The 27,263-nt window shown below is 49.3% G+C and overlaps 1 protein-coding gene across 3 annotated transcripts in view; it reads right to left on the bottom strand.

Moving 5' to 3' along the window:
• Positions 1-720: 720 nt before the first annotated feature.
• The window catches only part of LOC140403534 (neurotrypsin), a 43,249-nt gene continuing 16,706 nt past the window's right edge, over positions 721-27,263 (bottom strand). For all 3 annotated transcript variants that reach the window (XM_072491509.1, XM_072491510.1, XM_072491511.1), the window contains 9 exons: positions 26,391-26,569; positions 24,874-25,015; positions 22,814-23,019; positions 21,927-22,068; positions 19,267-19,472; positions 17,422-17,500; positions 14,566-14,688; positions 6,927-7,207; positions 721-1,092 (listed from right to left, as the gene is read on the bottom strand). In XM_072491509.1, coding sequence (XP_072347610.1) covers positions 737-1,092; positions 6,927-7,207; positions 14,566-14,688; positions 17,422-17,500; positions 19,267-19,472; positions 21,927-22,068; positions 22,814-23,019; positions 24,874-25,015; positions 26,391-26,569 — 1,714 coding nt within the window. In that variant the 3' untranslated portion in view covers positions 721-736. The remainder of the gene's footprint in view (positions 1,093-6,926; positions 7,208-14,565; positions 14,689-17,421; positions 17,501-19,266; positions 19,473-21,926; positions 22,069-22,813; positions 23,020-24,873; positions 25,016-26,390; positions 26,570-27,263) is intronic.

Below are 27,263 nucleotides of genomic sequence, written 5' to 3'. Positions count from 1 at the left end.
GCTCATTGGAGGGAGTGAATGGTTTCAAGGCGGAGAACAAAACTTTAAAAAAAAAAAAAATTTAGAGGACCCAATTCATTTTTTTCCAATTAAGGGGCAATTTTTAGCGTAGCCAATCCACCTAGCCTGCACATCTTTGGGTTGTGGGGGCGAAACGCACGCAAACACGGGGAGAATGTACAAACTCCACACGGACAGTGACCCAGAGCCGGGACCGAACCTGGGACCTCGGCGCCGTGAGGCAGCTGTGCTACTCACGACGCCACCGTGCTGCCCTGCGGAGAACAAAACTGACCCTCGTTCAGGTTGACAAAATGAGTAAAAAGGGGGAGAATTCTGACCTGATCTACCGACGCTGAAATTGGAAAACTAAGACAAAGCCCACTTTTGCCAGAGTGGTGGATGGAAGAAATCTTTCTCAAAAAATTTGAGTATTCAAAAACAAAGCTGGGAAAAATAATGCAATGCATATTTAAATAACTGACAACGAGATTGTCAAACATCAGCCTAGCCCTCACCCAGGTAATCCCTGGCATCAACTGTTTCTTTATTGTCATGTTTATTCGAACACCGTGTGGGTTGATTTCATTTTAAGGGTCTCACGGAGAGAGATTCAACTGTATCCCAATTATTGCTCCAGAAGATCTTTGGTGCATCCGAGTAAGAAATAATTCAGCAGCTTTTATTGTTTGGACCAGTTTGCATCCCGCCCGCCCGCCCATCTCCCAACACCACTTTATGCCTTTCGAGGCCGCTTGCTGCCTGTGTTTTCCTGTGTTTTCACTTTGGTTTCAGCCACTTTCTTAATCCAAGAGACAAATTTGGAGACTTTCGAGTAAACGCCGGGAGAGTCCTTTCTTCCGCATCCGTAGCCCCATGAGGTGATCCCTAAAATGACCCAGCGTCCTCCGGTGCGTTGGCACATTAGAGGCCCTCCGCTGTCGCCCTGGCAACTATCTACCCGCTTGTGCTCCGACAGATTGCCCGCGCAAATCATGCGGGCAGTAAACTTGCCCATGTAACGGTTTTCACAGATCCTCCTTGGCAGTAAAGGTACAGCACCTTGCAGTAGAGTTCTTGAATAGGATCTTCCTGAAAAAGTGGGTCAGAATAACAATTGGTCATTGCATTGCACTGGAGTGGCCGGTGTCAGCCATTTTGTTTCAATGTGTTAAGGTGGAGCTTGCAACTGGCAAAGTTGATGACATTATTTTTTTTTTAGAAATTGAACCCATCGAGTCTGCGCCGATCTTCTGAATGATCGTTCTATCTCTATCTAGGCCCACCCACCCTCCCTATCTCCGCAACCCCACCTCACCTGCACACTAAGTCGATTTCAGCGGGAGAACAGCTGGTGAGTCAGTTTCAGTGGGATCAGTGCGGAAGTGGCTGCTGGGAGGTAAGTCTGTCCTTTAAAAGCACTTGTCTTTGCAGGGGCAGGCCTGTCGATTTCGGCGGGAGAACAGCTGGTGAGTCAGTTTCAGCGGGAGCAGTGCGGAAGTGGCTGCTGGGAGGTAAGTCTGTCCTTTAAAAGCACTTGTCTTTGCAGGGGCAGGCCTGTCGATTTCGGCGTGAGAACAGCTGGTGAGTCAGTTTCAGTGGGAGCAGTGCGGAAGTGGCTGCTGGGAGGTAAGTCTGTCCTTTAAAAGCACTTGTCTTTGCAGGGGCAGGCCAGTCGATTTCGGCGGGAGAACAGCTGGTGAGTCAGTTTCAGCAGGAGCTGAGAATTTTTCTTTTTTTTAGATTAGTGTTTTAGGCGGGAACAGGAAGTCGACCCGCGGACGTCTGGGAAGACCCTCACCAATATATTCTGGTGGAGAGGAAACCTGAGACACTACACGTGTAGTGTCTCCCACCCGCCCTCCTCCTCTAACCTAATAATAAAACCCATTGGTCTGAGGTAAGTACCATATTTTATTATATTATTATTTTTTATAAAAAATTTAATTTAGTTGTTAGCCAGATCTTGGTAGAAAGTTAGAGGAATGGCAGGGAAGGGAGTGCAATGTTCCTCCTGCAGGATGTTTGAGGTGAGGGATGCAGTTAGTGTCCCTGCTGATTTTACCTGCAGGAAGTGCTGCCATCTCCAGCTCCTCCAAGACCGAGTTAGGGAACTGGAGCTGGAGTTGGAAGAACTTCGGATCATTCGGGAGGCAGAAGGGGTCATAGATAGCAGCTTCAGGGAATTAGTTACACCAAAGATTGGAGATAGGTGGGTAACTGTAAGAGGGACTGGGAAAAAGCAGTCAGTGCAGGGATCCCCTGCGGTCGTTCCCCTGAGAAACAAGTATACCGCTTTGGATACTTGTGTGGGGGGAGACTTACCAGGGGTAAGCCATGGGGTACGGGCCTCTGGCACGGAGTCTGTCCCTGTTGCTCAGAAGGGAAGAGGGGAGATGAGCAGAGCATTAGTAATTGGGGACTCTATAGTCAGAGGCACAGATAGGAGATTTTGTGGGAGCGTGAGAGACTCACGTTTGGTATGTTGCCTCCCAGGTGCAAGGGTACGTGATGTCTCGGATCGTGTTTTCCGGGTCCTTAGGGGGGAGGGGGAGCAGCCCCAAGTCGTGATCCACATTGGCAATAACGACATAGGTAGGAAAGGGGACAAGGATGTCAGGCAGGCTTTCAGGGAGCTAGGATGGAAGCTCAGAACTAGAACAAACAGAGTTGTTATCTCTGGGTTGTTGCCCGTGCCACGTGATAGTGAGATGAGGAATAGGGAGAGAGAGCATTTAAACATGTGGCTACAGGGATGGTGCAGGCGGGAGGGATTCAGATTTCTGGATAACTGGGGCTCTTTCTGGGGAAGGTGGGACCTCTACAGACAGGATGGTCTACATCTGAACCTGAGGGGCACAAATATCCTGGGGGGGAGATTTGTTAGTGCTCTTTGGGGGGGGTTTAAACTAATGCAGCAGGGGCATGAGAACCTGGATTGTAGTTTTAGGGTAAGGGAGAATGAGAGTAGAGAGGTCAGGAGCACAGATTTGACGTCGCAGGAGGGGGCCAGTGTTCAGGTAGGTGGTTTGAAGTGTGTCTACTTCAATGCCAGGAGTATACGAAACAAGATAGGGGAACTGGCAGCATGGGTTGGTACCTGGGACTTCGATGTTGTGGCCATTTCGGAGACATGGATAGAGCAGGGACAGGAATGGATGTTGCAGGTTCCGGGGTTTAGGTGTTTTAGTAAGCTCAGAGAAGGAGGCAAAAGAGGGGGAGGTGTGGCGCTGCTAGTCAAGAGCAGTATTACGGTGGCGGAGAGGATGCTAGATGGGGACTCTTCTTCCGAGGTAGTATGGGCTGAAGTTAGAAACAGGAAAGGAGAGGTCACCCTGTTGGGAGTTTTTTATAGGCCTCCTAATAGTTCTAGGGATGTAGAGGAAAGGATGGCGAAGATGAATCTGGATATGAGCGAAAGTAACAGGGTAGTTATTATGGGAGACTTTAACTTTCCAAATATTGACTGGAAAAGATATAGTTAGAGTACAATAGATGGGTCGTTTTTTGTACAGTGTGTGCAGGAGGTTTCCTGAAACAATATGTTGACAGGCCAACAAGAGGCGAGGCCACGTTGGATTTGGTTTTGGGTAATGAACCAGGCCAGGTGTTGGATTTGGAGGTAGGAGAGCACTTTGGGGACAGTGACCACAATTCGGTGACGTTTACGTTAATGATGGAAAGGGATAAGTATACACCGCAGGGCAAGAGTTATAGCTGGGGGAAGGGCAATTATGATGCCATTAGACGTGACTTGGGGGGGATAAGGTGGAGAAGTAGGCTGCAAGTGTTGGGCACACTGGACAAGTGGGGCTTGTTCAAGGATCAGCTACTGCGTGTTCTTGATAAGTATGTACCGGTCAGGCAGGGAGGAAGGCGTCGAGCGAGGGAACCGTGGTTTACCAAGGAAGTGGAATCTCTTGTTAAGAGGAAGAAGGAGGCCTATGTGAAGATGAGGTGTGAAGTTTCGGTTGGGGCGTTGGAGAGTTACAAGGTAGCGAGGAAGGATCTAAAGAGAGAGCTAAGACGAGCAAGGAGGGGACATGAGAAGTATTTGGCAGGAAGGATCAAGGAAAACCCAAAAGCTTTCTATAGGTATGTCAGGAATAAGCGAATGACTAGGGAAAGAGTAGGACCAGTCAAGGACAGGGATGGGAAATTGTGTGTGGAGTCTGAAGAGATAGGCGAGATACTAAATGAATATTTTTCGTCAGTATTCACTCAGGAAAAAGATAATGTTGTGGAGGAGAATGCTGAGCCCCAGGCTAATAGAATAGATGGCATTGAGGTACGTAGGGAAGAGGTGTTGGCAATTCTGGACAGGCTGAAAATAGATAAGTCCCCGGGACCTGATGGGATTTATCCTAGGATTCTCTGGGAGGCCAGGGAAGAGATTGCTGGACCTTTGGCTTTGATTTTTATGTCATCATTGGCTACAGGAATAGTGCCAGAGGACTGGAGGACAGCAAATGTGGTACCTTTGTTCAAAAAGGGGAGCAGAGACAACCCCGGCAACTATAGACCGGTGAGCCTCACGTCTGTAGTGGGTAAAGTCTTGGAGGGGATGATAAGAGACAAGATTTATAATCATCTAGATAGGAATAATATGATCAGGGATAGTCAGCATGGCTTTGTGAAGGGTAGGTCATGCCTCACAAACCTTATTGAGTTCTTTGAGAAGGTGACTGAACAGGTATATGAGGGTAGAACAGTTGATGTGGTGTATATGGATTTCAGCAAAGCGTTTGATAAGGTTCCCCACGGTAGGCTATTGCAGAAAATACGGAGGCTGGGGATTGAGGGTGATTTAGAGATGTGGATCAGAAATTGGCTAGCTGAAAGAAGACAGAGGGTGGTGGTTGATGGGAAATGTTCAGAATGGAGTACAGTCGCAAGTGGAGTACCACAAGGATCTGTTCTGGGGCCGTTGCTGTTTGTCATTTTTATCAATGACCTAGAGGAAGGCGCAGAAGGTTGGGTGAGTAAATTTGCAGACGATACTAAAGTCGGTGGTGTTGTCGATAGTGTGGAAGGATGTAGCAGGTTACAGAGGAATATAGATAAGCTGCAGAGCTGGGCTGAGAGGTGGCAAATGGAGTTTAATGTAGAGAAGTGTGAGGTGATTCACTTTGGAAGGAATAACAGGAATGCGGAATATTTGGCTAATGGTAAAGTTCTTGAAAGTGTGGATGAGCAGAGGGATCTAGGTGTCCATGTACATAGATCCCTGAAAGTTGCCACCCAGGTTGATAGGGTTGTGAAGAAGGCCTATGGAGTGTTGGCCTTTATTGGTAGAGGGATTGAGTTCCGGAGTCAGGAGGTCATGTTGCAGCTGTACAGAACTCTGGTATGGCCGCATTTGGAGTATTGCGTACAGTTCTGGTCACCGCATTACAGGAAGGATGTGGAGGCTTTGGAGCGGGGCAGAGGAGATTTACCAGGATGTTGCCTGGTATGGAGGGAAAATCTTATGAGGAAAGGCTGATGGACTTGAGGTTGTTTTCGTTGGAGAGAAGAAGGTTAAGAGGAGACTTAATAGAGGCATACAAAATGATCAGGGGGTTGGATAGGGTGGACAGTGAGAGCCTTCTCCTGCGGATGGAAATGGCTGGCACGAGGGGACATAACTTTAAACTGAGGGGTAATAGATATAGGACAGAGGTCAGAGGTAGGTTCTTTACGCAAAGAGTAGTGAGGCCGTGGAATGCCCTACCTGCTACAGTAGTGAACTCGCCAACATTGAGGGCATTTAAAAGTTTATTGGATAAACATATGGATGATAATGGCATAGTGTAGGTTAGATGGCTTTTGTTTCGGTGCAACATCGTGGGCCGAAGGGCCTGTACTGTGCTGTATTGTTCTATGTTCTATGTTCTAAGGGCCAATTTTAGCACGGCCAATCCACCTAACCTGCACATCTTTGGACCATGGGAGGAAAGCGGAGAACCCGGAGGAAACCCACGCAGACATGGGCAGAACGTGCAGACTCCGCGCAGACACCCGAGGCCGGAATTGAACCCGGGGTCCCTGGCGCTGAGGCAGCAGTGCTAACCACCGTGCCGCCTCACCGCACAAAGGGAAACAAATAAACTATCGCATTCCAATTCCCTGCTGTTATAACCTGCCTGCTTACCACTGGCTGGGGACTAATGGCAATCCCACAATCCTTTGGGAGTATGAGCTTCCCCAATGAGGGGGGGGGGCGGAGAAATCATTAGCAGATTCCCTGCATGAATAAAGCTGGCCAGTTTGGAACCGGCTCGAGGAGAGTGAGCAGCAAGGGAGTTGTTGCTGTATATATAAACGTTATTGTAAATAAATATTATTTCTTTCTATCCTTCAACTCGTGCTGGATTCTTCGTGGCCCTCACAAAACCTGCTCAATTGCTTGCGGGAGATTTTGCTATGTATGACTCTCAAATGAGTTTGAGCGAAACTTGAGCCTCAACATTGGAAAAACAGGACAGATTTAGTTTCCTGTTGTCCCCAAAGTGGAAACTCTGGACCAAGATCCTCACTAATAAAGAATTCAGGAGAAGCCTATTCTCACAGCGAGTGATTTGAATTTGGAACTAGTCACCATCGTCCAGGTGAATGATATAGAAACACCTGCAGGGAAGCGAGATAAAAACTTGATGGAGAAATGAACAGAATGATATCTTGATGGAGTTCTATGAAAGGAGGCTTGTGTGGTGCACAAACTTCAGCACTGACCAGTTTTTGCTATGGATCCAATGAAATGCTACAAATAATTGCAGGGGTTGGAAAATTAAGAAAATAGATGAAGAACAGGAACAGAAGTAGGCCAATCAGCCCCTCGGCCTGCTACACCATTTAGTACTATTGATTCTGGCCTTAACTCCATTTCCCTCCCTCTCACCCCATGACCCTGAACTCCCTCGCGGATCAACGGTCAATCAGCTTACCTGTATCTCCCCAACCAGTGATGTAGCAGGTCTGCCTGTTTATTCTGATCTTTTCCTTCCTGCCTGGTAAACAGACTGGAGTAGTATATTGATTAAACGTCACGCAATGTCCTTCTTTGCCCTTCATTCTGACCAGCGCTATGTCATTATCATTGCTGTCCAGCTTGTAGTTCTTGTGCGCGACGATCTTTTCAACGGGAATCTCTCGCTCGTACTCATCCTCCACAGCGGTGTGATAGTCTCCGACCCGTATAAAGTAATGTCGAGTGTCGTTACCAAACCTGAAAAGTTCAACAGCTCGGTCAACACACAGGCCTGGTTTTTTTTTAAATTGAAGGTTTTTAAATGGATGGTTTCTCCTGGTTTCCATTTCATGTGCTCCATTTTCAAGGTGCCCTGGGCTACCCTGAGTGGCTTAGTAAGTGGTGACCTTATCTGTGTGTCAGGCCGTTGCAGATTAAAGGCCTACGCAGAGGAAGTGAGCGGGACAATTTGAGCGAATGCTCCAGTGTTGTGCTGAGGCAGCTCTGCACTATTGCAACTGATGCCTTTGAGATGAAATGTTAGCCTGAGGCCTCCCCCCCCCCCCCCCCCCCCCCCCGGCCCTTCTAAGAAGACAAGGAGAGGTCTCCTGCTGTCCTAACCAATATTTATCATTCAACAAACACGATAATCTGGTCATTATCACATTGCTGTCAGTGGTAGGGTTGCCAAATCTGGTTGGTGGTATACCTGGAAATTCTAACACAGGGTCTGTCTCCTCCAATTCTCTCCTCAGGGTCTTGCCATTGGCTACCTAATGCATCTACCCTTGTGCCATCACACTTCCCCGCCCCAATTACCAAGCGATCATACTCTTCAATACTCAAATCAATTATATGTGATTAGTGAACATGCCTTGTATTTATATAACCCAGAAATGGAAGCTTTAAAACAAAAGGAAAAATATTTACTTCCTTTAATGCGCCTGTGGTAGTCACCACTGTTTGTATATATTACATATATGAGAAGTAATACGGTAAGGCTCCTGTACTACAGGTACGGGGGTGGATCCCTACCTGCTGGCTCCGCCCAGTAGGTGGAGTATAAATGTGTGTGCTCACCCAGCTGCAGCCATTTCGGCAGCAGCTGCAGGAGGCTACACATCTCTGCTTAATAAAGCCTCGATGACTCTCTACTCTCGTCTCGTCGTAATTGATAGTGCATCAGCACCTATCATTTTTTCTACCTAAATGTTGCTTGCAGCAGTGTTCTGGAGATTAATCTTGAATCCCTGGATACTCCAGGGCAATCCTGCAGAGTTGGCAACTGTAGTCCGTTGGAGCTTGCTGTGCAGAAGTAGACTGTCGCATTTCTTTATTGTGACAGCACTTAAAAAGTACTTTATTGCTTTGGGCCACCCTGAGGGTAATCTTAGGTTCTATATAAATGCAAGTCTTTCTTTCCACGAGTAGCTGTTCTTCCATTTTGTTCCCCTGCCGTTCCCTGTAATAGCAAGAACTTGCACCAGCAATTATCCTGTCCACTGTATTCTGGTGCCCGGTGCTGAGAGTTTGATAAAGGCTGCTGTCCATCAGCACAGGAAGGTGGGCAAAAGGAGGGATCAGCCTGCAATCAGGCACAGGAAACAACGTTAGGAAATAAGAGCTGATTTAATTGTAAACTCCCAGCTTCCATGGAAGACCGCCTGGTGCTCACAGGATTTAGCACTGCATGTATTCAACCCAAGGGTATCAAGGAGAGTAACATGGCAGGAGGTGGTGGCGCAGTGATATTTTACTGGACTAGTAATCCAGAGGCCCAGGTGATCTGGGTTCAAACCCCACCGAGGCAGGTGGTGAGATTTGAATTCAATACAAATCTGGAATTAAGAGATGCCAATTGTTGTAAAAACCTATCTGGTTCACTGATGTCCTTTAGGGAAGGAAATCTAATAATAGTAATAATCTTTTCATAGTGTAGGCTTACATTAACACTGCAGTGAAGTTACTGTGAAAAGCCCCTAGTTGCCACTCTCCGGCACCTGTTCGGGTACACAGAGGGTGAATTCAGAATGTCCAATTCACCTAACAAGCACGTCTTTCGGGACTTGTGGGAGGAAACCGGAGCACCTGGAGCAGACACGGAAGAACGTGCAGACTCCGCACAGACAGTGAACCGCCGTCCTTACCTGGTCAGGCCTACATGTGACTACAGACCCTAAGCAATGTGGTTGACTCTCCAATGCCGCTCTGAAATGGCCCAGCAGGGAAAACAGGACGGGGCAATAAATGTTCGTCCAGGCAGTGATGCCCACATCCCATAAAGTTTTTTAAAAGGACAATTGTAATAACTTCTATTGGCTCCAAAATATCAGCTGACAGAACCATTTCAAGAATTTTCTCCCATTCTTGCAATGTCTTAGTTTTAAAAATAATTCTCATTCTTGTTTTGAAATCTCTCCCTGGCCTCAACCCTTCCCTATCTCTGTAAACCCCACCATCCCCACAATCCTCCAATTTTCATCGCTCTGCCATGGGCGGCCGAGGTGTTAGGCCCCGGAATTCACTTCCTCGCCATTTCTTTTTTTTTTCTCATAAATGTAGAGTGCCCAATTCATCTTTTCCAATCAGGGACAATTTAGCGTGGCCAATCCACCTACCTTGCACATCTTGTTGTGGGGGCGAAACCCACGCAAACAATGTGCAAACTCCACACGGACAGTGACCCAGAGCTGGGATCAAACCTGGGACCTCGGCGCCGTGAGGCAGCAGGGCTAACCCACTGTGCCACCGTGCTGCCCCTCTCCAACTCTTTTGATGTTTGGCGATGTTCCTGTGAAGCCACTTGGGGCGTTGTTATAACCTGCCTGCTTACCATTGGCTGGGGACTAATGACAATCCCACAATCCTGTGGGAGTATGAGCTTCCCCAATGAGGGGAGGCGGAGAAATCATTAGCAGACTCCCTGTATAAATAAAGCTAGCCAGTTTGGGACCAGCAGGAAGGAGTGAGCAGCAAGCAAAGTTGCTGCTGCTGTTGTATATATATATATATATATATATGTTACTGTAAATAAATGTTATTTTTTTGTATCCTTAAAACTCGTGCTGGATTCTTCGTGGCCCTCACAAAAGGCGTGTTATCACACTAAAGGTGCTGTAAATGTGCTAATTGTTATAGTTGGTGGACAGCTCAATGCTGCTCCCCCGAAACAGGAATTCTTTAAGAAGACGGTGGTTTTGGAGGAAAAATGGCAGAAAGGAAACAAGAATAGGAATTGGCACTAACCAAGCAAGAGGCTGACTACTGACTCCAAAATCTTTCTTTTTTTTTCGTTTTCTTCTTTTTTTGGGGGCAGCAGCAACCCTTCCCCCCCCCTCCCCCCTCCCCTCCCCCCACTAGACCCCTGTCTAGCTTTTTTGCTCCCCCCATGTCACTCCCGTAAGTCAGCTGACGCCTGCTGACCCCGGCTTCCCCCGCCGTCCCATTGACCTCCCCGCGTGGGAGTCTCCCAATCCATATGCATTCCTTTGTTCCCCTTCCCGCCTTTCTTCCCGCGCGCGGGAAACACCCCACGCTTTCCAAAGCCCGCTCCGCCCCCTCTGGCGCAGCTCCTGTCACGGCCTTGTCTCTCTCCCCCAGCCCATGTAGCATTTCCTGCCCGTGATTGACCCCCTATACACAACAACCATCACACATCAAACCCCAAAACATCCCCCCCACCCTCACAAACCCTCAGTTAGAGTCCAACTTTTCGGCTCGTACAAAGGTCTACGCCTCTTCAGGCGTTTCAAAGTAATAGTGTTGGCCCTTGTATGTGACCCACAGTCGCGCTGGCTGCAGCATTCCGAGTTTCACTTCTTTCCAGTACAACGCCGCTTTGGCCCGGTTGAAACCCACTCTCCGCTTTGCAACCTCCATGCTCCAGTCCGGGTATATTCGGATCTCTGCATTGTCCCACTTACTGCTCCGCTCCTTCTTGGCCCATCTCAGGACCCACTCTCTGTCCGTGAACCGGTGGAACCTCACCACCATCGCACTTGGCAGCTCATTTGCCTGGGGCTTCTTCGCCAGCACCCGATGTGCCCCGTCCAACTCCAGCAGCCTCGAAGGGGCCCTCGTGCCCATCATCGCCTCGAGCATCGTGCTCGCGTATGCCCCGGCATCAGCCCCCTCCATTCCCTCAGGGAGACCCAGGATTCGCAGATTCTTTCTCCTCGACCTGTTCTCCAGGTCTTCGAGTCTCCCCGCCCACCTCTTGTGTAGCGCCTCGTTCTGCTCCACTCTCACCGCCAGGAGGGGGACCTCTCTCTTCCCTTCCCCACGGGTGGCATCAAAAAAAAAAAAAAAAGTTCCGTTGGGGCTCCTCTAACGAGCCGAAAGTCCGTGATAGCGGGAGCTGCCGAACCGTGCGGCTTAGTTCTGTATAGCCGCAACCGGAAGTCGAGAGGGAATCCTTTTGGCAGTGTTCGCTTCACCAGTCTGCCCCAAAAAGTCTATGGAAACTCCTGAAATAGGTCTGAGGGTCCGTTCCAAATGGGAGCTGCCGAATGCGCGACCTACTCCTCCATGGCCGCCACCGGAAGCCTCGTTCCTGCTTCTTCAATGGCCTTGGTAGATCTTTTCACAGTTGTTCCCTCTGCTGCTAGAATTCACCTTTGATAGAGTCAAGTCAGATTGCAGCTTTAAGCTTGCCCTTCCCCCGCCTGCATGCTGGAAGAGGCCTTTGTCTATTCCTGCAGCTCAAGCCAAATCTTTTACTGTTTCTGCCGGGTCTGGTAGCCAAAAGACATAACATTCCTGGGGGACACTGTCAGGGGAATGCTGCAGTCTTCTTCCCACACCGGGAAATGTCAAACAAATGCCGTGGGGGCCCGGTAAAAGTGCCCAAAAGTGCGTTCCAAGCGGGAGCTACCGAATATGCGACCTAGCTCTGCATAGCCGCACCCGGAAGTCCGACTGACTCCAAAATCAACTAACACTACACCAGGTGACCATGGTCCTGTTATAACAGTGACTACACTGCCCCAAGCACTTCAACGGCTGTGGGACATCCTGAAATTCGGCTAGTTGCTCGTTAAAAGCAAGTCCTTATTTCTTTCATTTAAAAAGATAATTACATTCATATTATTGTCGGTGGAAGTGTATTTAAACTTTGCCAAGGATGTAACTGTGATGAAAGTTCAGAAATTGTCATAATTTATATTTTTTGCAGTAACATTATTAAAACCTGGGTTATGATGAAGACGGACACCATGGTTGCTGGAGCGGGGATTAAAATGTGATAAAATTGAAGTAATGATTGATTTGCAGGTGAAGTATTCTGCCAATAGATCTTGGTTTGAATTCTCCATTGGGATTCTCTTTGCCCGCTGGGAGTGTGCGCCTGCCCGCGGGTTTCCTGGCGGCGTGGGGTGGCTTCCATGGGAATTCCCATTGACAAGCAGCGGGAAGAGAGAATCCCGCCACCAGCGACCGGTGTGCCGCAAATAAACACGTGACTGGAAAATCCTGCTCTTGAAAACTATTTATTTGTTTACAAATAGCTAGCTAATGGAATATTATTTTATGTTTGAAGGACCCCTGGGGTGTAGATAATTTAACAAGGAGCTTGTGTCTGATCCTGGCTAAACAAGGCAAGTGACATCTTGTGAGAAGAGACAAAAGAATGCCTTACGCTTTGGGTACAGATGATGTAGATAATGGGAGGAGCCAGGTCTGTCTGATGAGTCAGTAGGTCCTACAACTCTAATCTGAATAGAGGTGTTTTGGTTTTGTCCTGGCAGGCTCTCTCTCCAACGATTCATGAGTATTATTTAATATATATTCACGTGACAAGCATGGTCGCGATTCTCCAAAATCCTGGCCAAATGTTAATGCCGGCGTCAAAACCGTCGCGGGTGACGCTGGCGTCAACGGGCCTCCAGGCCCCAGGCATTCACTCCTTCCTAGGGCGCTAGAACGGCGCCAGAGTGTTGTCCGCTGCTCCGGCGGCGAAAGCCAGTGCGCAGGAACATCGGCCCCCCCCCCCCCGGTGCGAGTCCGTGCATGTGCGCCATGGCCGGCGTGGGACCGTGCACGCGCACAACGGCCGTCTTCGCGCCGGCCCACGAGCAACATGGCGGAGCACTACAGGGGCCCGCCTGCCGATTGGTTGCCCCCCGATCATGGGCCTGGCCACTGTGGAGCCCCCCCCCGCCCAGGAATGGCTCCCCCCGCCCCCCCACCAGCACGGCCCCCGCAGACAGAATGGCGAGGTCCCGCCGGGTAGGACCGTACATAAACAACACCGGCGGGACTTGGCGGGCTTTCGGCCCCTCTAGCGCGGAGAATCGCCGGGGGGGCCCTTTCAACGGCCCCCGACTGGAGAATTGGCGACCCGGTGTTGGTGCGGCGTGGTGGGATTCGCGAGCCCCCCCCCCCCGGCGCGGGATCAGAGAATTCCAGTCCGTGTCTTTTGGGACTTGTGAGAGGAAACTGGAGGAATCCCACGCAGAGAGTGACCCAAGCCGGGAATCGAACCTGGATCCCTGGAGCTGTGAAGCAACAGCGCTAACCACTGTGCTAGCATGCCGCTTCTCCCGGCATCCGGGAGTCATGGCTGCGTCTGAGAGTCCTTGCCAGGGCGCTGTTAAGTATTGGTTCAGACAAACGTGGACCAGGCGTGACGGCACCTCTGGGGGTCTCACCGCCCATTAGAGACCCCTAGAGGTCAGGGACGGGAGGACGGTACGCTGGCACTCCCGGGCACCTTGGCACTGCCAGGGCACACAGGTGGCAAGGACAGTGTGCCAGGCTGGCAGTGCCAGGGGTCGGGACGGGGGCGTCTTGCTCATTGGAGGAGGGTGAAGAGGGGTTCCAGGGGTGGGTCAGGGGGGGTAGTCGATAAAGCTGGGGAGGGCCTGAAAGAAGGGTGTGGAGGGGGGAGGGGCAGATCGGGGCTGCTGGTCAAAATAGGGCCCTAATCTGCGAGCAGCCGTTCCTACTGACGCGCCCAACTCGCCGGCAGGGAATCAACTCCGCCAGGCCAAAAAAAGGCAAAGTGGCGTTGAATAGTGGGGTGACTCACGGAGACGCAACCGCCGGGAATCACCCCACCAAACACACCCAAAAGTGGACTTTAACATTCGTCCGCTGAACCATGCCCAAAGAATTGATTTATATAAACCTTTCATGACCTGCAGATGCTCCAAACGGCTTCCTATTCAATGAGGTATTTATTCTTGTTGGTGTTGTAATGTGGAGAATGCCACAGCCAACTTTGAGCACCGCGAATTTCCACAAGAGAAAGGTGGTCATGACTCATTCACCCAGGGCGACAGGGGAATGAAACAATCTCATCCGAGAGGCAGCATCTCCCCGGCACTGGGGTAGCATATTCAGGTCACCGCGGTGGGACGTGAAGCCACAGCCTTCGGACTCGGTGGCAAGACGGTGATCCAATGAGCCACGGCTGAGACTTAGGGGACAGCAGCCTTAGCGCAGACAAGTTAAGTTCCACACAGTTGCTTCCCCACTTTGAGGCTGGGGAATACCACTCAGGTGCAAAAACAAATATTAAACCTTGCCCACACTAGCAAATCTAAATGAGATGAGAAAACAGGTCCAAAGGTACTTTCTGAGTGAGGACATAGGGTTATTCTTTCTCCTTCACCAACCTCTTGAAGCAGTGAGCCGCAGTCAGCACCCAGCAGTGATTGATCAATGTGGCTCCGCAAAGCAGCCGGCTCTCTCGGGAGAACGTCTTCAGCCTCAGCGAGGCTTGCCATGGCCACCCACCTCTGGAAACACAGGTCAGAAATCTCTTTACTGCAAAAACACTGATAAACACCACTGTGTCGCGCAGGCATGTCGAGGGTTGACCAAAACAGAGAAACGGGCAACCTACACATTTTGTTTCGTAGATGAGGGGAGCTGCTTAGGAAGAGCCCAGGTGCTGGAGAGGCAGCGGCGGAGTGGTATCGTCGCTGGATTAGTAATCCAGGGACCCCAGGGTATCGTGCTGGGGACCCAGGTTGGAATCTCGCCACGACGGAGGGTAAAATTTAAATTCAATAAAAATCTGGAATTAAAAGTCTAAATGATGGCCGTGAAACCATGGCCGTAAAAACCCGGCTGGTTTGCGAATGCCCTCTGGGGAAGGAAATCTGCCGTCCTTACCTGGTCTGGCCTACATGTGACTCCAGACCCACAGAAATTTGGTTGACTCTTAACTGCCCAATGAGTTCAAGGGACATTAGGGCTCGGCAGCAAGTGATGACCACATCCCGGGAATGAATAATTAAAAAAATGGCGTGTCTGTTTTTCCCCATTATAAAGGGATCCTTGGTTTCACAGGGTGGGATTTTCCGGCCCCGTCGCCATTCGTGTTTTCCAGTGGCAGAGGTGGCTCACCATCGGCCGCAGGCAGGGTCTTCTGACAGTGTCTACAGCGTTTTGCGTGGCCCGCCCGTCCTGCCACCTGTGAATCTATCACGGGGGGGGGGGGGGGGGTCACCTCCAGCAAGACTGGAAGATCCCACCGGCGGTAAGGGCTGGAAAATCCCGCTCATGGAGCACAAAATAACAGAAGCTAGGCTAAACTTTCATGAAGCGCTGGTTAGGCCTCAGCTGTCCAGATCTTTGGATGGGGTGCGGAAATTCACTAGAATGGGAGCAGGGGTGAACGATTTCAGTATTTGGAGAGGCTGGAGAAGCTGGGACTGTCGTTCACCTCTGGGAAGAGAAGGCAAAGGGGAGATTTAATAGAGGAATTTATTAATTGGAAAAAAAATAATTGGGTACTCTTCAATTTATTTAAAAAAATAAATGTGTTTTTTAAATAAATTTAGTCTACCCAATAATTTTTTCCCATTAAGAGGCAAGTTAACGTGGCCAATCCACCTACCCTGCACATCTTTGGGTTGTGGGGGCGAAACCCACACAGACATGGGGAGAATGTGCAAACTCCACACGGACAGTGACCCAGGGACCGGAATTCGAACCCAGGTCCTCAGCACCATAGGCAGCAGTGCTAATCACCGCGTCACAGTGCTGCCCAGGCAATGAGATGTAAAGAACACGTCACAAATAGTAGTTCTATCCATTTAAAGCAGTTCCAATATCCATTTTTATGGGGTAAATTTAAGTATGCCCTGAATGTGGTTTTCAGTATTTCATATATACCATTTTCCAGGGCAAACATGTTCTTTACATGTTCTGTAGTTGAAAATTCATGTCTTTTCACACTCATCTTCCACAGATACAGTTGTGAACATGCAAAAACACATGACACTGTGGATATCCTACCCATGAGTTACAAATGAGCCCTCCAGATAACACTGAATGTGTTCACATCTGAATTTCATTAATCTTGAGTGACTGGCATTCAGGAGGGTCCAATTTGTGCATCAAACCTCTTCTAATTTAACTTGGAAACTACAAATGCATGCAGATGTGGAACACTCTCTAAGCCTCCCTCCCACCTCACTATTGAAAGAAATGTCTTTACTGTCACAAGAAGGCTTACATTAACACTGCAATGAAGTTACTGTGAAAAGCCTCGAGTCGCCACATTCCGGCGCCTGTTCGGGTACACAGAGGGAGAATTCAGAATGTCCAAATTACCTAACAAACATGTCTTTCGGGACTTGTGGGCGGAAACCGGAGCACCCGGAGGAAACCCACGCAGACACGGGGAGAACGTGCAGACTCCACACAGACAGTGACCCAAGCCGGGAATCGAACCTGGGACCCTGGAGCTGTGAAGCAACAGTGATCTACTGAACATGATGCGGGTAGGTAGTGAAGTGTAATGGTTGTGGTTTATGAAACAGAGGTCAGCAAATATACCGGTATCTTCCTGTTCTTTCAGTTTGCCAGCTCACACTCCAGATTCTTTGTGAGGAAAGGTCTATGCTCTATTTCTTATCTCCTCTAACTAACCGATTGAAATTAGGAACTTTAGTCAATTGGGAATTGGAACTAGGATGCTCTGTGGCACTTGATGCTCAAGAGCAAAACAGCTTGTGGGTGGGTGAATATTTGGGTGGCCAGGAATATGTGAAGGTGATCCCAAAGAAAATAAACAAATGGGATCAATTGTTTTATTACCTTGATGGAAATAATAGAAGAAAGCTTGGACTGCCAAAAGGTAATTAGATCCATCAAGGCAGCACCTTACAGTCCATCAGCAGTTATTAGCATCATGTGTTCCCCTAAGCCCAAAGACCCCTGTAATCTCTTCCTAACTCTCATGTGAATCAACCTAATCTATTAATTATTCTATTAACCCAACCCCCTTTCTCCACATAAGGCTGATCCTCGTTCATTTCCAAACACATTAACAGACCCAGAATTAACAACTTTATTTTCTGGTGATCTAGCGGGTAAATCTTTGCAATTATCAATTTGCCCAGAGTAAAGCCAAACTTAGGTATACGTGTGCTGTTAGACACAGCTGACTATCAGATGACCATCGCCAGTTTCCTGATGGACAGAAAAATGTTGATTAAAATACCGTTTTCAGTTCCTACCTGATTGATTTATTCCCACCAATAATTCGCTTTTTACGACGATTCATTAAACGCAGGCCACACACTGAAGATAACGAACCTAAACAGCCCAAACAAAACTGATCAATGTTCAAACTAACATTCATCGGCGTCAAATCTCCACCTAAGTCAATCATGTGACGACTGAAACATCATCATCAGAAAATGCCAAAGGACACATCTTAAATAAGGGTTCACAGTGGGATCGGAGTGTTCCCTGCGTTAAACAACGCTTTTTAAGGGATAGATCTAATTCAGAGTCATGTAGCTTATCATGCTTTGTTTATGATTACATTTCGCCAATCAATTAATGTGTAGTTTTAAACAAAATAGCACTGACAACTAGGGGCACAAATTAGTCACCCAGGCCACCAAACGCTCTCCTTTGATATTATGTGTAATGTCATCTCTATCACCTCCAGATCCCTTCATAAGGAGATACTCATCCAGTTCCTTTCTAAAATGTGTTAATTAAAATGCTATTAACTTCTCCTTCAAGTTACTTCCTTGGTCCTCTCCCGTATCTGGTGGCACATGAAGCATTTGCCTGTTTCCACGGCGATTTATTCCTGGAGCAGAAATAAAAACAGAACATGCTGGAAAGGCTCAGCAGGTCAGGCGGCGTCTGCGGAGCGAGAAACAGAGTTAATGGTTCGGGTCCGTACGACTCTTCCTCAGGGCCTCGAAACGTTAACTCTGTTCTCTCTCCACAGGCGCTGTCCCACCCGCTGGGCTTTTCCAGCATTTTCTGCTTTTATTTCTGATTTCCAGCATCCGCAGTGATTCGCTTTTATTCCTATGACAGGCCGCTCGCTTGTCACCAGAGCCTACAGCTCGAGGGGCGCCGCTCTGCACTGGTATAGCTGACCAGCCACAGGCACATTGGAAGGATTGGCGGATTGATAATCTACCTGTTTGGCTGTGGTGTGAACGCACCTAGCTTGACCGTCAAGTCCTGGGAGTAGGATTCAAACCGGGAGCGTCCGGCCCAGTGGTAGGGTCACTACGCACTCCGCCACAACACCTTCCGACAAAAAAAACAATTTCTTCCAAATACCAATCCTGCTTGAGGATTGTTAGTTCCTGAATAATTTATGGAAAGGCTAACCAGGCTGGGGAATATTTGAATGAAAGATTATAAAAACATTTCTTTCTTTCCCAAATGAAGAAAGTAAAGTTGGATTTTCCTGGCCAAGTTTTGTGAAATTGAGGCTAAAAAGAAGAGTGATATGAAAGTTCGGACAGCATCTAAAAAGAAACAAGGCAGAATCCTTCTTACTGTAGGTATAACATAAGTTGATAATTTATTTTGATGACAGTAACTTGTACACCAGGGCTTGGATCGTGTGATAAGCATATTGACTGAGGTTTTGCATACCTTCTTGCCAGAGGACATTCTGGTCCCGCCAATGGCGTGTACCCAGCACTGGAGGGTGCAGGTCATGCAAAGCCCCGTAGATATGGAAACATACATAGAAAATAGGAGCCTGGAGGAGTCCATTCGGCCCTTCGAGCCTGCTCCGCTATCCATTGCAATCATGGCTGATCATCAAGTTCAATACCCTGATCCCGTCTTTCCCCCTCCCAATCCCTTGATCCCTTTCACTCCATCGGCGGGACTGGAAGCTCCCATCTTGGCCAATGGCAGGCTGCCTCCCTCACTGGAAAATATGCCGTGGCGGGGGAGGGAAATGATGGAAAATCCCACCCAAAATGTTCACCGTTATACTGGGGCAAATTGGACAGGAACCTCCCGCGATAATTCTGGACAAGAATGTCCAATTGGGAGCCTATCCCGCTCGCCCATCAGTGTCCATCAGTACTCACTGCCGCTGCTAAGCTCCTCGAGTGGATCTTCCTTGTAATCACAGATGACGCCCGCATCCTCACTGTGCCAGCAGTTATGGATTCCGAAGGCGGATGTGCCACACTCATCCAGGGAGTTCTCATGCCCGGTACATCTCACATTGTCCAGGTGGATAGCTCCATGACCCTCCCCAAAATAGGCCATTGTTCTCGCTTTGGATTGGCCACTGCAAGAGAAAGAGTCTTTCATTGTCAGTTTCATTCCTGTTTTGACATTGTCTCCGGTTTGGGATTGGAAATTGACTTTGGCCATTATATTTACCAACACCCCAAACATACAGGAAGGGTGATTTGATCCAAGTGTTTAACATGATGAACAGTGGGGTGAGGTAGAAAGAAGGTGTCACCTGAGTGCTGGAATCTCACGTTTGGCTGTTACGGCTTAAGCAGAAACTCTGGATAAACAGTGAAAACAGGGTTTTCACACTGCCGATGTTACGGGTGTAAAATCAGGGGAAACCCACGGGAAATTCCCAGAATGTCATATAACCAGTGAGCGATCGAGAACAAGGGAACATAGATATCAAATAAAATGCAAGGAACTTTCCTTCATATGGGTACTGTGGGAATGCACTTAAACCACATGGATCCCAACAGTGCAGAAGGAGGCCATTAGGCCCATCAAGTCTGCACCGACCCTCTGAAAGAGAATCCAACCCCAGTCCCCCACCCTAGCCCCATAACACCACCTAACCGGCACTAGCCCCATAACACCACCTAACCTGGACACTAAGGGGCAATTTTTTTATCATGGCCAATCCACCAAACCTGCACATCTTTGGACTGTGGGAGGAAACCGGAGCACCCGGAGGAAACCCACGCAGACACGGGGAGAACGTGCAGACAGACAGTGACCCAAGACTGGAATTGAACCCGGGTCCCTGGCCCTGTGAGGCAGCAGTGCTAGCCACTGTGTCACCGTGCCGCCCATGGACTGTAATGGTCGAAGAAGGCGACCCACCGCAACTTTCTCAGGAGCAATTAGGGATGGGCAACAAATGTTGGTGTAGCCAGTGATGCCGACATCCCATGAACGAATAAAAAACAAATTTCAGGACGAGCTGGAGAAACCTTAAGAACAAGGATTATGACGATCAGTTAGTGATTGAAGCAGAGACCAATGTCAACATTTAGGACTACGTTGGAAGGAAAGGGAATAAAGGAATATACGAATAGATGACAGAGTATGAGGGGTTAAGTAGAATGGGTTAAGAGGTTAAGAGAATTAAGTAAATTCTCTGAAGTTAAGAATGAGAGATGATCTCACTGAAATATATCAAATTCTTCAAGGGCGTGAGAGTAGACGTTGAGAGGCTGTTTCCCCTGGCTGGAGGACCGAGAACTAAGGAAATTTCTCCATTAATTTTGAATCTTCATGATTCTCAAGTCCAGGGAGTCATGGGTGATGATATCCAAGACTGAGATCAATAGAGGTTTGGACTCTAAAAGGGAATTGAGGGCTATGGGGATGGAGTACGAACGTGGAGTTGAGGTCAGCCATTATTGGATGGCGAAGCAGACTCGAGGGACTGTTCAAACTATTCGTGCTCCCAGTTCTTTTGGAATAGGACACCTACTTGAGGTTAGGACTATGGCCCGTGTGGAGGATAAACACCAACATGAACTAGTTGGGATGAGTGGCCGCGTTGTAATATGAGCCGGAATCAAACCTGGGACCTCGGCACCGTGAGGCAGCAGGGCTAACCCACTGCGCCACCGTGCTGCCCTACGCTGTCCATCTCCCCGTTAGTTTCAAGGAATTGTGCAAATGCAAACGATTCTCGGCAGAGACATTTCGGTCGCTTATTTCATGTCATAAGTACCCGGTCAAGGGGGGCAGCACGGTGGCACAGTGGATAGCACTGCTGCCTCACGGCGCCGAGGTCCCGGGTTCGATCCTGGCTCTGGGTCACTGTCCGTGTGGAGTTTGCACACTCTCCCCGTGTTTGCGTGGTTTTCGCCCCCACAACTCAAAGATGTGCAGGGTAGGTGGATTGGCCACGCTAAATTGCCCCTTAATTGGAAAAAAATGAATTGGATACTCTAAATTTATTTAAAAAAAGAAGATAAATAAATAAATAAATAAATAAGTACCTGGTCAATAATTTGACTTATGGTCTTATAAGTGAGACTTGCCCTTGAAGGCCAAAAAAGGGAATGACTGAAGTTGAGGGGTCTCATTCCTACAGATAGTAAATTCTTAATGGAGGTTATTAAAAATGATTTTTTAAACTTTTTCTCTCTGTCGGTTTTGCTACCCCTCCCTTAATTCGATCTTTATTTCCCTTCTTGTATCTAATTTGATTCTAATTTATTCCAATTCCTTCTCTGATGAACCACCAACCTTAAAGTTATAGGAGATGGAGCATTCACGGACTTCCCAGTTATATTGTTGTTAACTTGCATTTCAAATCATTTGCAATGGTGAAACAAAGACTCAACTCAGGTGTGGAGATGCCCATATGGATAATGTCTGGCTCATTGGAAGCGAAGCATAAAGCAAATCTCCTGCCAATATGTTTCTAAGCTTTCTGAACGTTGCCATTAGTTTTATGATTTGGGTTGAAGCCTTCGGAGAACTGATGGACTGTTGTAAGACGGTCATGCCCCCCCCGACGCACCTGTAACCCAACTGCCTGCAGACGACTCGCGCGTCTCGGTCCGTCCATCCATCATCGCAGACGCTTCCCCATTCCCCATTGAGGTATACCTCCACACGTCCCTCTTTGCCGTTCTCTCCATCCACAAGCCGGATGGCTGGTCCTGTAAACGCAGCACAACCAGTCACAGGAGAAGCGCTGCTGTGAGATGCAAGAGAAAACCCCACCCACCAGTTCAGAGAAACTCCGGATTCAGAGTTCTTTGCATCGCGTGTGCCATCTGCCCATAATTTGGGGGCATCTCTGATTTTTCATCCTCGCTCTGCCCTGTTTTGTAATCCCATCCCTCCCCAAATATGTCCTGCTCTTCCTGTACAATCTGCCCAAAATTATGAGGGATTTTGACACAGTGAATAAGGAGAGACAACCTCCAGTGGCAGAAAGGTCAGAAACCAGAGGGATGCGGACTGAAGGTGATTGGCGAAAGAACCAGAGGTGACGCAAGGAGAATTTGTTTGATTTTTCTTTTTTTTAAATAAATTTAGAGTACCCGATTATTTTTTTTCCAAGTAAGGGACAATTTAGTGTGGCCAATCCACCTAACTCCGCACATTTTTGGATTGTGGGGGTGAAACCCACGCAGACACGGGGAGAATGTGCAAACTCCGCACGAACAGTGACCCGGGGCCGGGATCGAACCTGGGACCTCGGCGCCGTGAGGCCGCAGTGCTAACCCACTGGGCCACCGTGCCGCCCGAGAGAATTTGTTTTTTAAACAGGGCGCGTAGTTGTGATCGGAAATGCGCCACATCTCGAAAGGCAAGTGGAAGTAGGTTCAATAGTAACTTTCAAAGTGGAACCCATTGGATCGCCCTACCACAGGCATGATGGGCCAGGTGGCTTCTTACCTAAATTCGACTCGCTTATTTTGTTGTCCTCTTCCTGCGCACACATCACACCCACATCTTCGTGATGCGAGCAGTCGTGTTGGCCCCAATTGCTCCGAGCACATGCCAGAAGATCCGGTTCGCTCCCCGTACAGACCACCTCATCCAGGAGTATGAAGCCAAGTCCCAGGCCAAATTTGGCCTCAGGGGCCAAGGTCCCATGGCCACTGGTTAATGATAAGCACAAACATCTGATGCAGCAAGAACAATCTCGAAAAGGCAGCGGGGTTTTACTATATCCAGTGATCCCACTGCTTAAAAGCCATTCTGTGCTGAAGAAAATTACTCAAATGATCCAGCACAAATGAAGCAATTTAACTGATTTTATTTCACATGATTTCAATCTACATTAATTTGAATTGAGCAACTTTGAATTAAGAGGCCGGGACTGTAATTCCCTTAAAGGCACTGCCACCATGGGGCGGGATTCTCCGCAATCGGCGCGATGTCCGCCGACCGGCGCCAAAAACGGCGCGAATCAGTCCGGCATCGCGCTGCCCCAAAGGTGCGGAATCCTCCGCATCTTGAGCGGCCGAGCCCTAACCTTGAGGGGCTAGGCCTGCGCCGGACTGATTTCCGCCCCGCCAGCTGGCGGGAAAGGCCTTTGGTGCCCCGCCAGCTGGCGCGGAGATGACTTTGCCGGGCGGCGCATGCGCGGGAGTGTCAGCGGCCGCTCACGGCATCCCCGCGCATGCGCAGTGGAGGGGGTCTCTTCCGCCTCCGCCATGGTGGAGACCGTGGCGAAGGCGGAAGGAAAAGAGTGCCCCCATGGCACAGGCCCACCCGCGGATCGGTGAGCCCCGATCGTGGGCCAGGCCACTGTGGGGGCACCCCCCCGGGGCCAGATCGCCCCACGCCCCCCCCCAGGACCCCGGAGCCCGCCTGCGCCGCCTTGTCACGCCGGTAAGAGAGGTGGTTTAATCCACGCCGGCGGGACAGGCATTCCAGCAGCGGGACTTCGGCCCATCCGGGCCGGAGAATCACCGGGGGGGGGCCCGCCAACCGGCACGGCGCGATTCCCGCCCCCGCCGAATATCCGGTGCCGGAGAATTCGGCAACCGGCAGGGGCGGGATTCACGCCAGCCCCTGGCGATTCTCCGACCCGGCGGGGGGTCGGAGAATCCCGCCCCATGTGTTATAAAACAAGTCATTTCTTTAAAGCTCTATATAGTTCTGTACTGTTCATGTGATCTTCGTAAGATGCTTTAGAATCAGTGTGTGTGTGTTTGTGTGTGTGTGGTTGATGCTGTTGTCAAGGGTGGGGTCTATTTACATGTCAAATCTCTGGACAGAATTTATACATTAAAACAAATGTTCTCCTTCATTCCCCTTGCCTATGGCATTTACTTTCACCAATGGTATTTGAGTGATGCAGAGAGTGTACATATTGTGATTCACACAGGGTATCGCAATTGTGTTTGGGACAGGAACCAAAAGATTTCTTCCTGCCCATCATTATGTGTTATCCTTTGTGAAAGACTTTCATTTATATAGCACCCTTCACAAGCTCAAGACATCGCAAAGCACTGCACAACCAATTAAGTATGGTCATTGTTGCAATGCAAGGAACACGGCAGCCAATTTGCACACAGCAAGATCGCATAAACAGCAATGCGACGACGACCAATTAATCTATCTGCTTTGAGTGATGTCAATTTGCCAGAAAATTCTCAGCCAGGACACCAGGGTTAACTCCTCCTGGTCATCTCCAAAATAGACCACGGATTTTTTTTTATGTGCGCCTGAGAGAGCAGTTGGAGACTTGATTTAACAGCTCACCTGGAAGGTGACACCTCTGACAGTGCAACTCTCCCTCAGTACAGCACTGGAGTGTCAACTTATGTTCTTGCGCTCGCGCCCTGGACTGGGACTCAGCCGTCTGACTCAGGGGCAAGAGTGCGACCAACTGAGCCACTGACAGGGAAAGAGCAAGGGAATGGGACTAACTGGATGGTTCTTTCAAAGAGCTGACATGAGCATCATTCTACGAAGGAAAGGATGTCAAAAGCGTTTGAAGTTACCTGAATCCAAGCTGTCTGCAAACAACCTGAGTGTTTAGGTCAGTCCACCTGTCATCACACACTGTACCCCACACTCCGTTGCGATAGATTTCCAATCTCCCCTCACTGGAATCTCTGCCTCCTACCAGTCGTACCACACCATCTGTAAGTAGGCATCCATTGAACACACATTTGTATCATTTATTTTGTATGGAAAGGTCAAAGATTAAGAGCACTGGTGGAGAGGAGGAAAGAATCCTTGCATTTAGATAGCAACACACCATGTTGAAATATCTTAAAACACTTCATACATGAATTATTTTGGTCCTCTGCTATGTGGGAACATACAGCAGCTATCCCAGGTCAGGAATATACTCATAAATGAATGAGGTGAAACTTTTTCTCCATGATTTTTCTCCTGTTTGCAGTTTCCTGGAATATGGGGCGGGATTCTCTGACCCCCCCACCGGGTTGGAGAATCAACGGGGGTCAGCGTGAATCCCGTCCCCACCGTCCTCCGAATTCTCCGGCCCCCCGCCCCCAAAATCGCCCCGGCGTGAATCGCGCCGCCCGCCTCGGAGAATGGCGGGGACCAGAGCGACACAATGGGCCCCGGGGCCGCCTGAATTCTCCGGGCCGCGATGGGCCCAAGTCCCGCCCATTTAACGAGGGTCCCGCCGGCGTAAATCAAGGTTGGTCTTTACCGGCGGGACCCAGCTCCGTGGGCTGCCTCTGGGGTCCTTGGGGGGGGGGGGGGGGTGGGGGGGGGCGCGGGGCGATCTGGCCCCGGGGGTGCCCCCACGGTGGCCTGGCCCGCGATCAGGGCCCATCGATCCGCGGGTGGGCCTGTGCCGTGGGGGCACTCTATTCCTTCGCGTCAGCCTTGTACTGAACCGCGATGGCCGACGTGGAGATGACCCTTCCCCTGCGCATGCGCGGGGATGATGCCAGCAGACGCTGGCGCTCCCACGCATGCGCCAATGCGCGCCGGCTGGCGGAGGCCCTTCGGCACCGGCTGGCGGGGCGCCAATCCTCTTCACGCCGGCCGGCGCAAACCACTCCGGCGCCGTCCTGGCCCCCGAAGGTGCGGAGGATTCCGCACCTTCGTGGGGCGGCTCGACGCCGGAGTGGTTCCCGCCAGGGTTTGCGCTGTTTTTCCCCGCCCCAACGATTTGCGCAAAATCCCGCCCTTAATCTTTAAACCCTGGAGGGTTGGCAAATCCAGTCAGCACACCCAATTCTAAGTAAATATTAAAACTATGCCAGGTGTAGTTGGATCAGAGGGAACACCTACACCACATAGACTGAACCAGTTCAAGAAGGTAGATCACCACCACCTTCTCAAGGGCAACTAGGGATGGGCAATAAATGGCCAGTGTCGCCCACATTCTGGAATGATTAAAACCAAATCCAGGTTGAAGTGCTAAATTCTATGGTCAGTCTTGGTAATGAGAGACCAGCTGGTTTCAAAGCGTAACCTCTTTCCCCAGCACTCGCCCGTCTCAAATAAATCAACTTAAAACGCGTGAACTATATACCTGTAAATGGGTCACAGGAGGCTCCAGCATCTTCTGCATGCTCACAGTTGTGTTGTCCCCAATTGCTTTTCTTACACTCGTCCAAGTAAAGTTCGTTTCCCGTGCACTCAACCTCATCCAACATTATTGGACCCGTCCCGTGTCCGAAATGAGACCCCAGCCAAGACTTGGCAGTCCCACTGTGGAAGGAAGAGACAAGCACAATGGGAGACACTTATTAACAATCTATGTGTGCCTCTCTGGACAGAATTCCACAGATTATATCAACATGTGTATTTTATACTCAGGAACAATATGATTCCAAATATACAAAGCTCTTGTGAAGCATTATAGCATCAGTCCAGGTCTGGATACTTTAAGAAACCGTCAAAGTTTGCTCAGGTGTTGAACCTTGTCCATCTGTCATGAACAACGCAGGTGGGGGAGAGGAGTTAAAATGGCGGCCAGGTAGAATCCATTTCCTTCTCCCAGCATTCCTACTCCCCCGCCATTTTAACTCCCATGGTTTTTGGGAATGTAGAGGTGTTTTCGGGAATGTAGAGGTGTTTTTGAGATGCTGGAATCCAATGACGCTGTTTGGATAGTGACAGTTTCACTTTGAGATAGGCCCCAAGTGTCCTGCAAAGGCTTGAGTCAGGAAAAGCCCTGGTGAGTAATGATTGAGTTTTTTTTGGGATGATTCCTCATGAGTGAGGGCATATCTGGAGTACTGCGTTCGGTTTTACTCTCCTTCTTTAAGGAGGGACATACTTGCACTGGAATTAGATCAGAGAAGGCTGATCTTGGGATGAAGAGGTTTGTCTTTTCTATTCAGGACAGGTTGAACAGGTTGGGCCTATGCTCATTGGCGTTTAGAAGAGTGAGAGGTGGTCT

The sequence above is a fragment of the Scyliorhinus torazame genome, chromosome 28 (assembly GCF_047496885.1).
Source record: "Scyliorhinus torazame isolate Kashiwa2021f chromosome 28, sScyTor2.1, whole genome shotgun sequence".
NCBI lineage: Eukaryota > Metazoa > Chordata > Chondrichthyes > Carcharhiniformes > Scyliorhinidae > Scyliorhinus > Scyliorhinus torazame.
The sequence above is the reverse complement of the archived record's forward strand: the minus strand, read 5'-3'. Positions and strand labels throughout refer to the sequence as shown.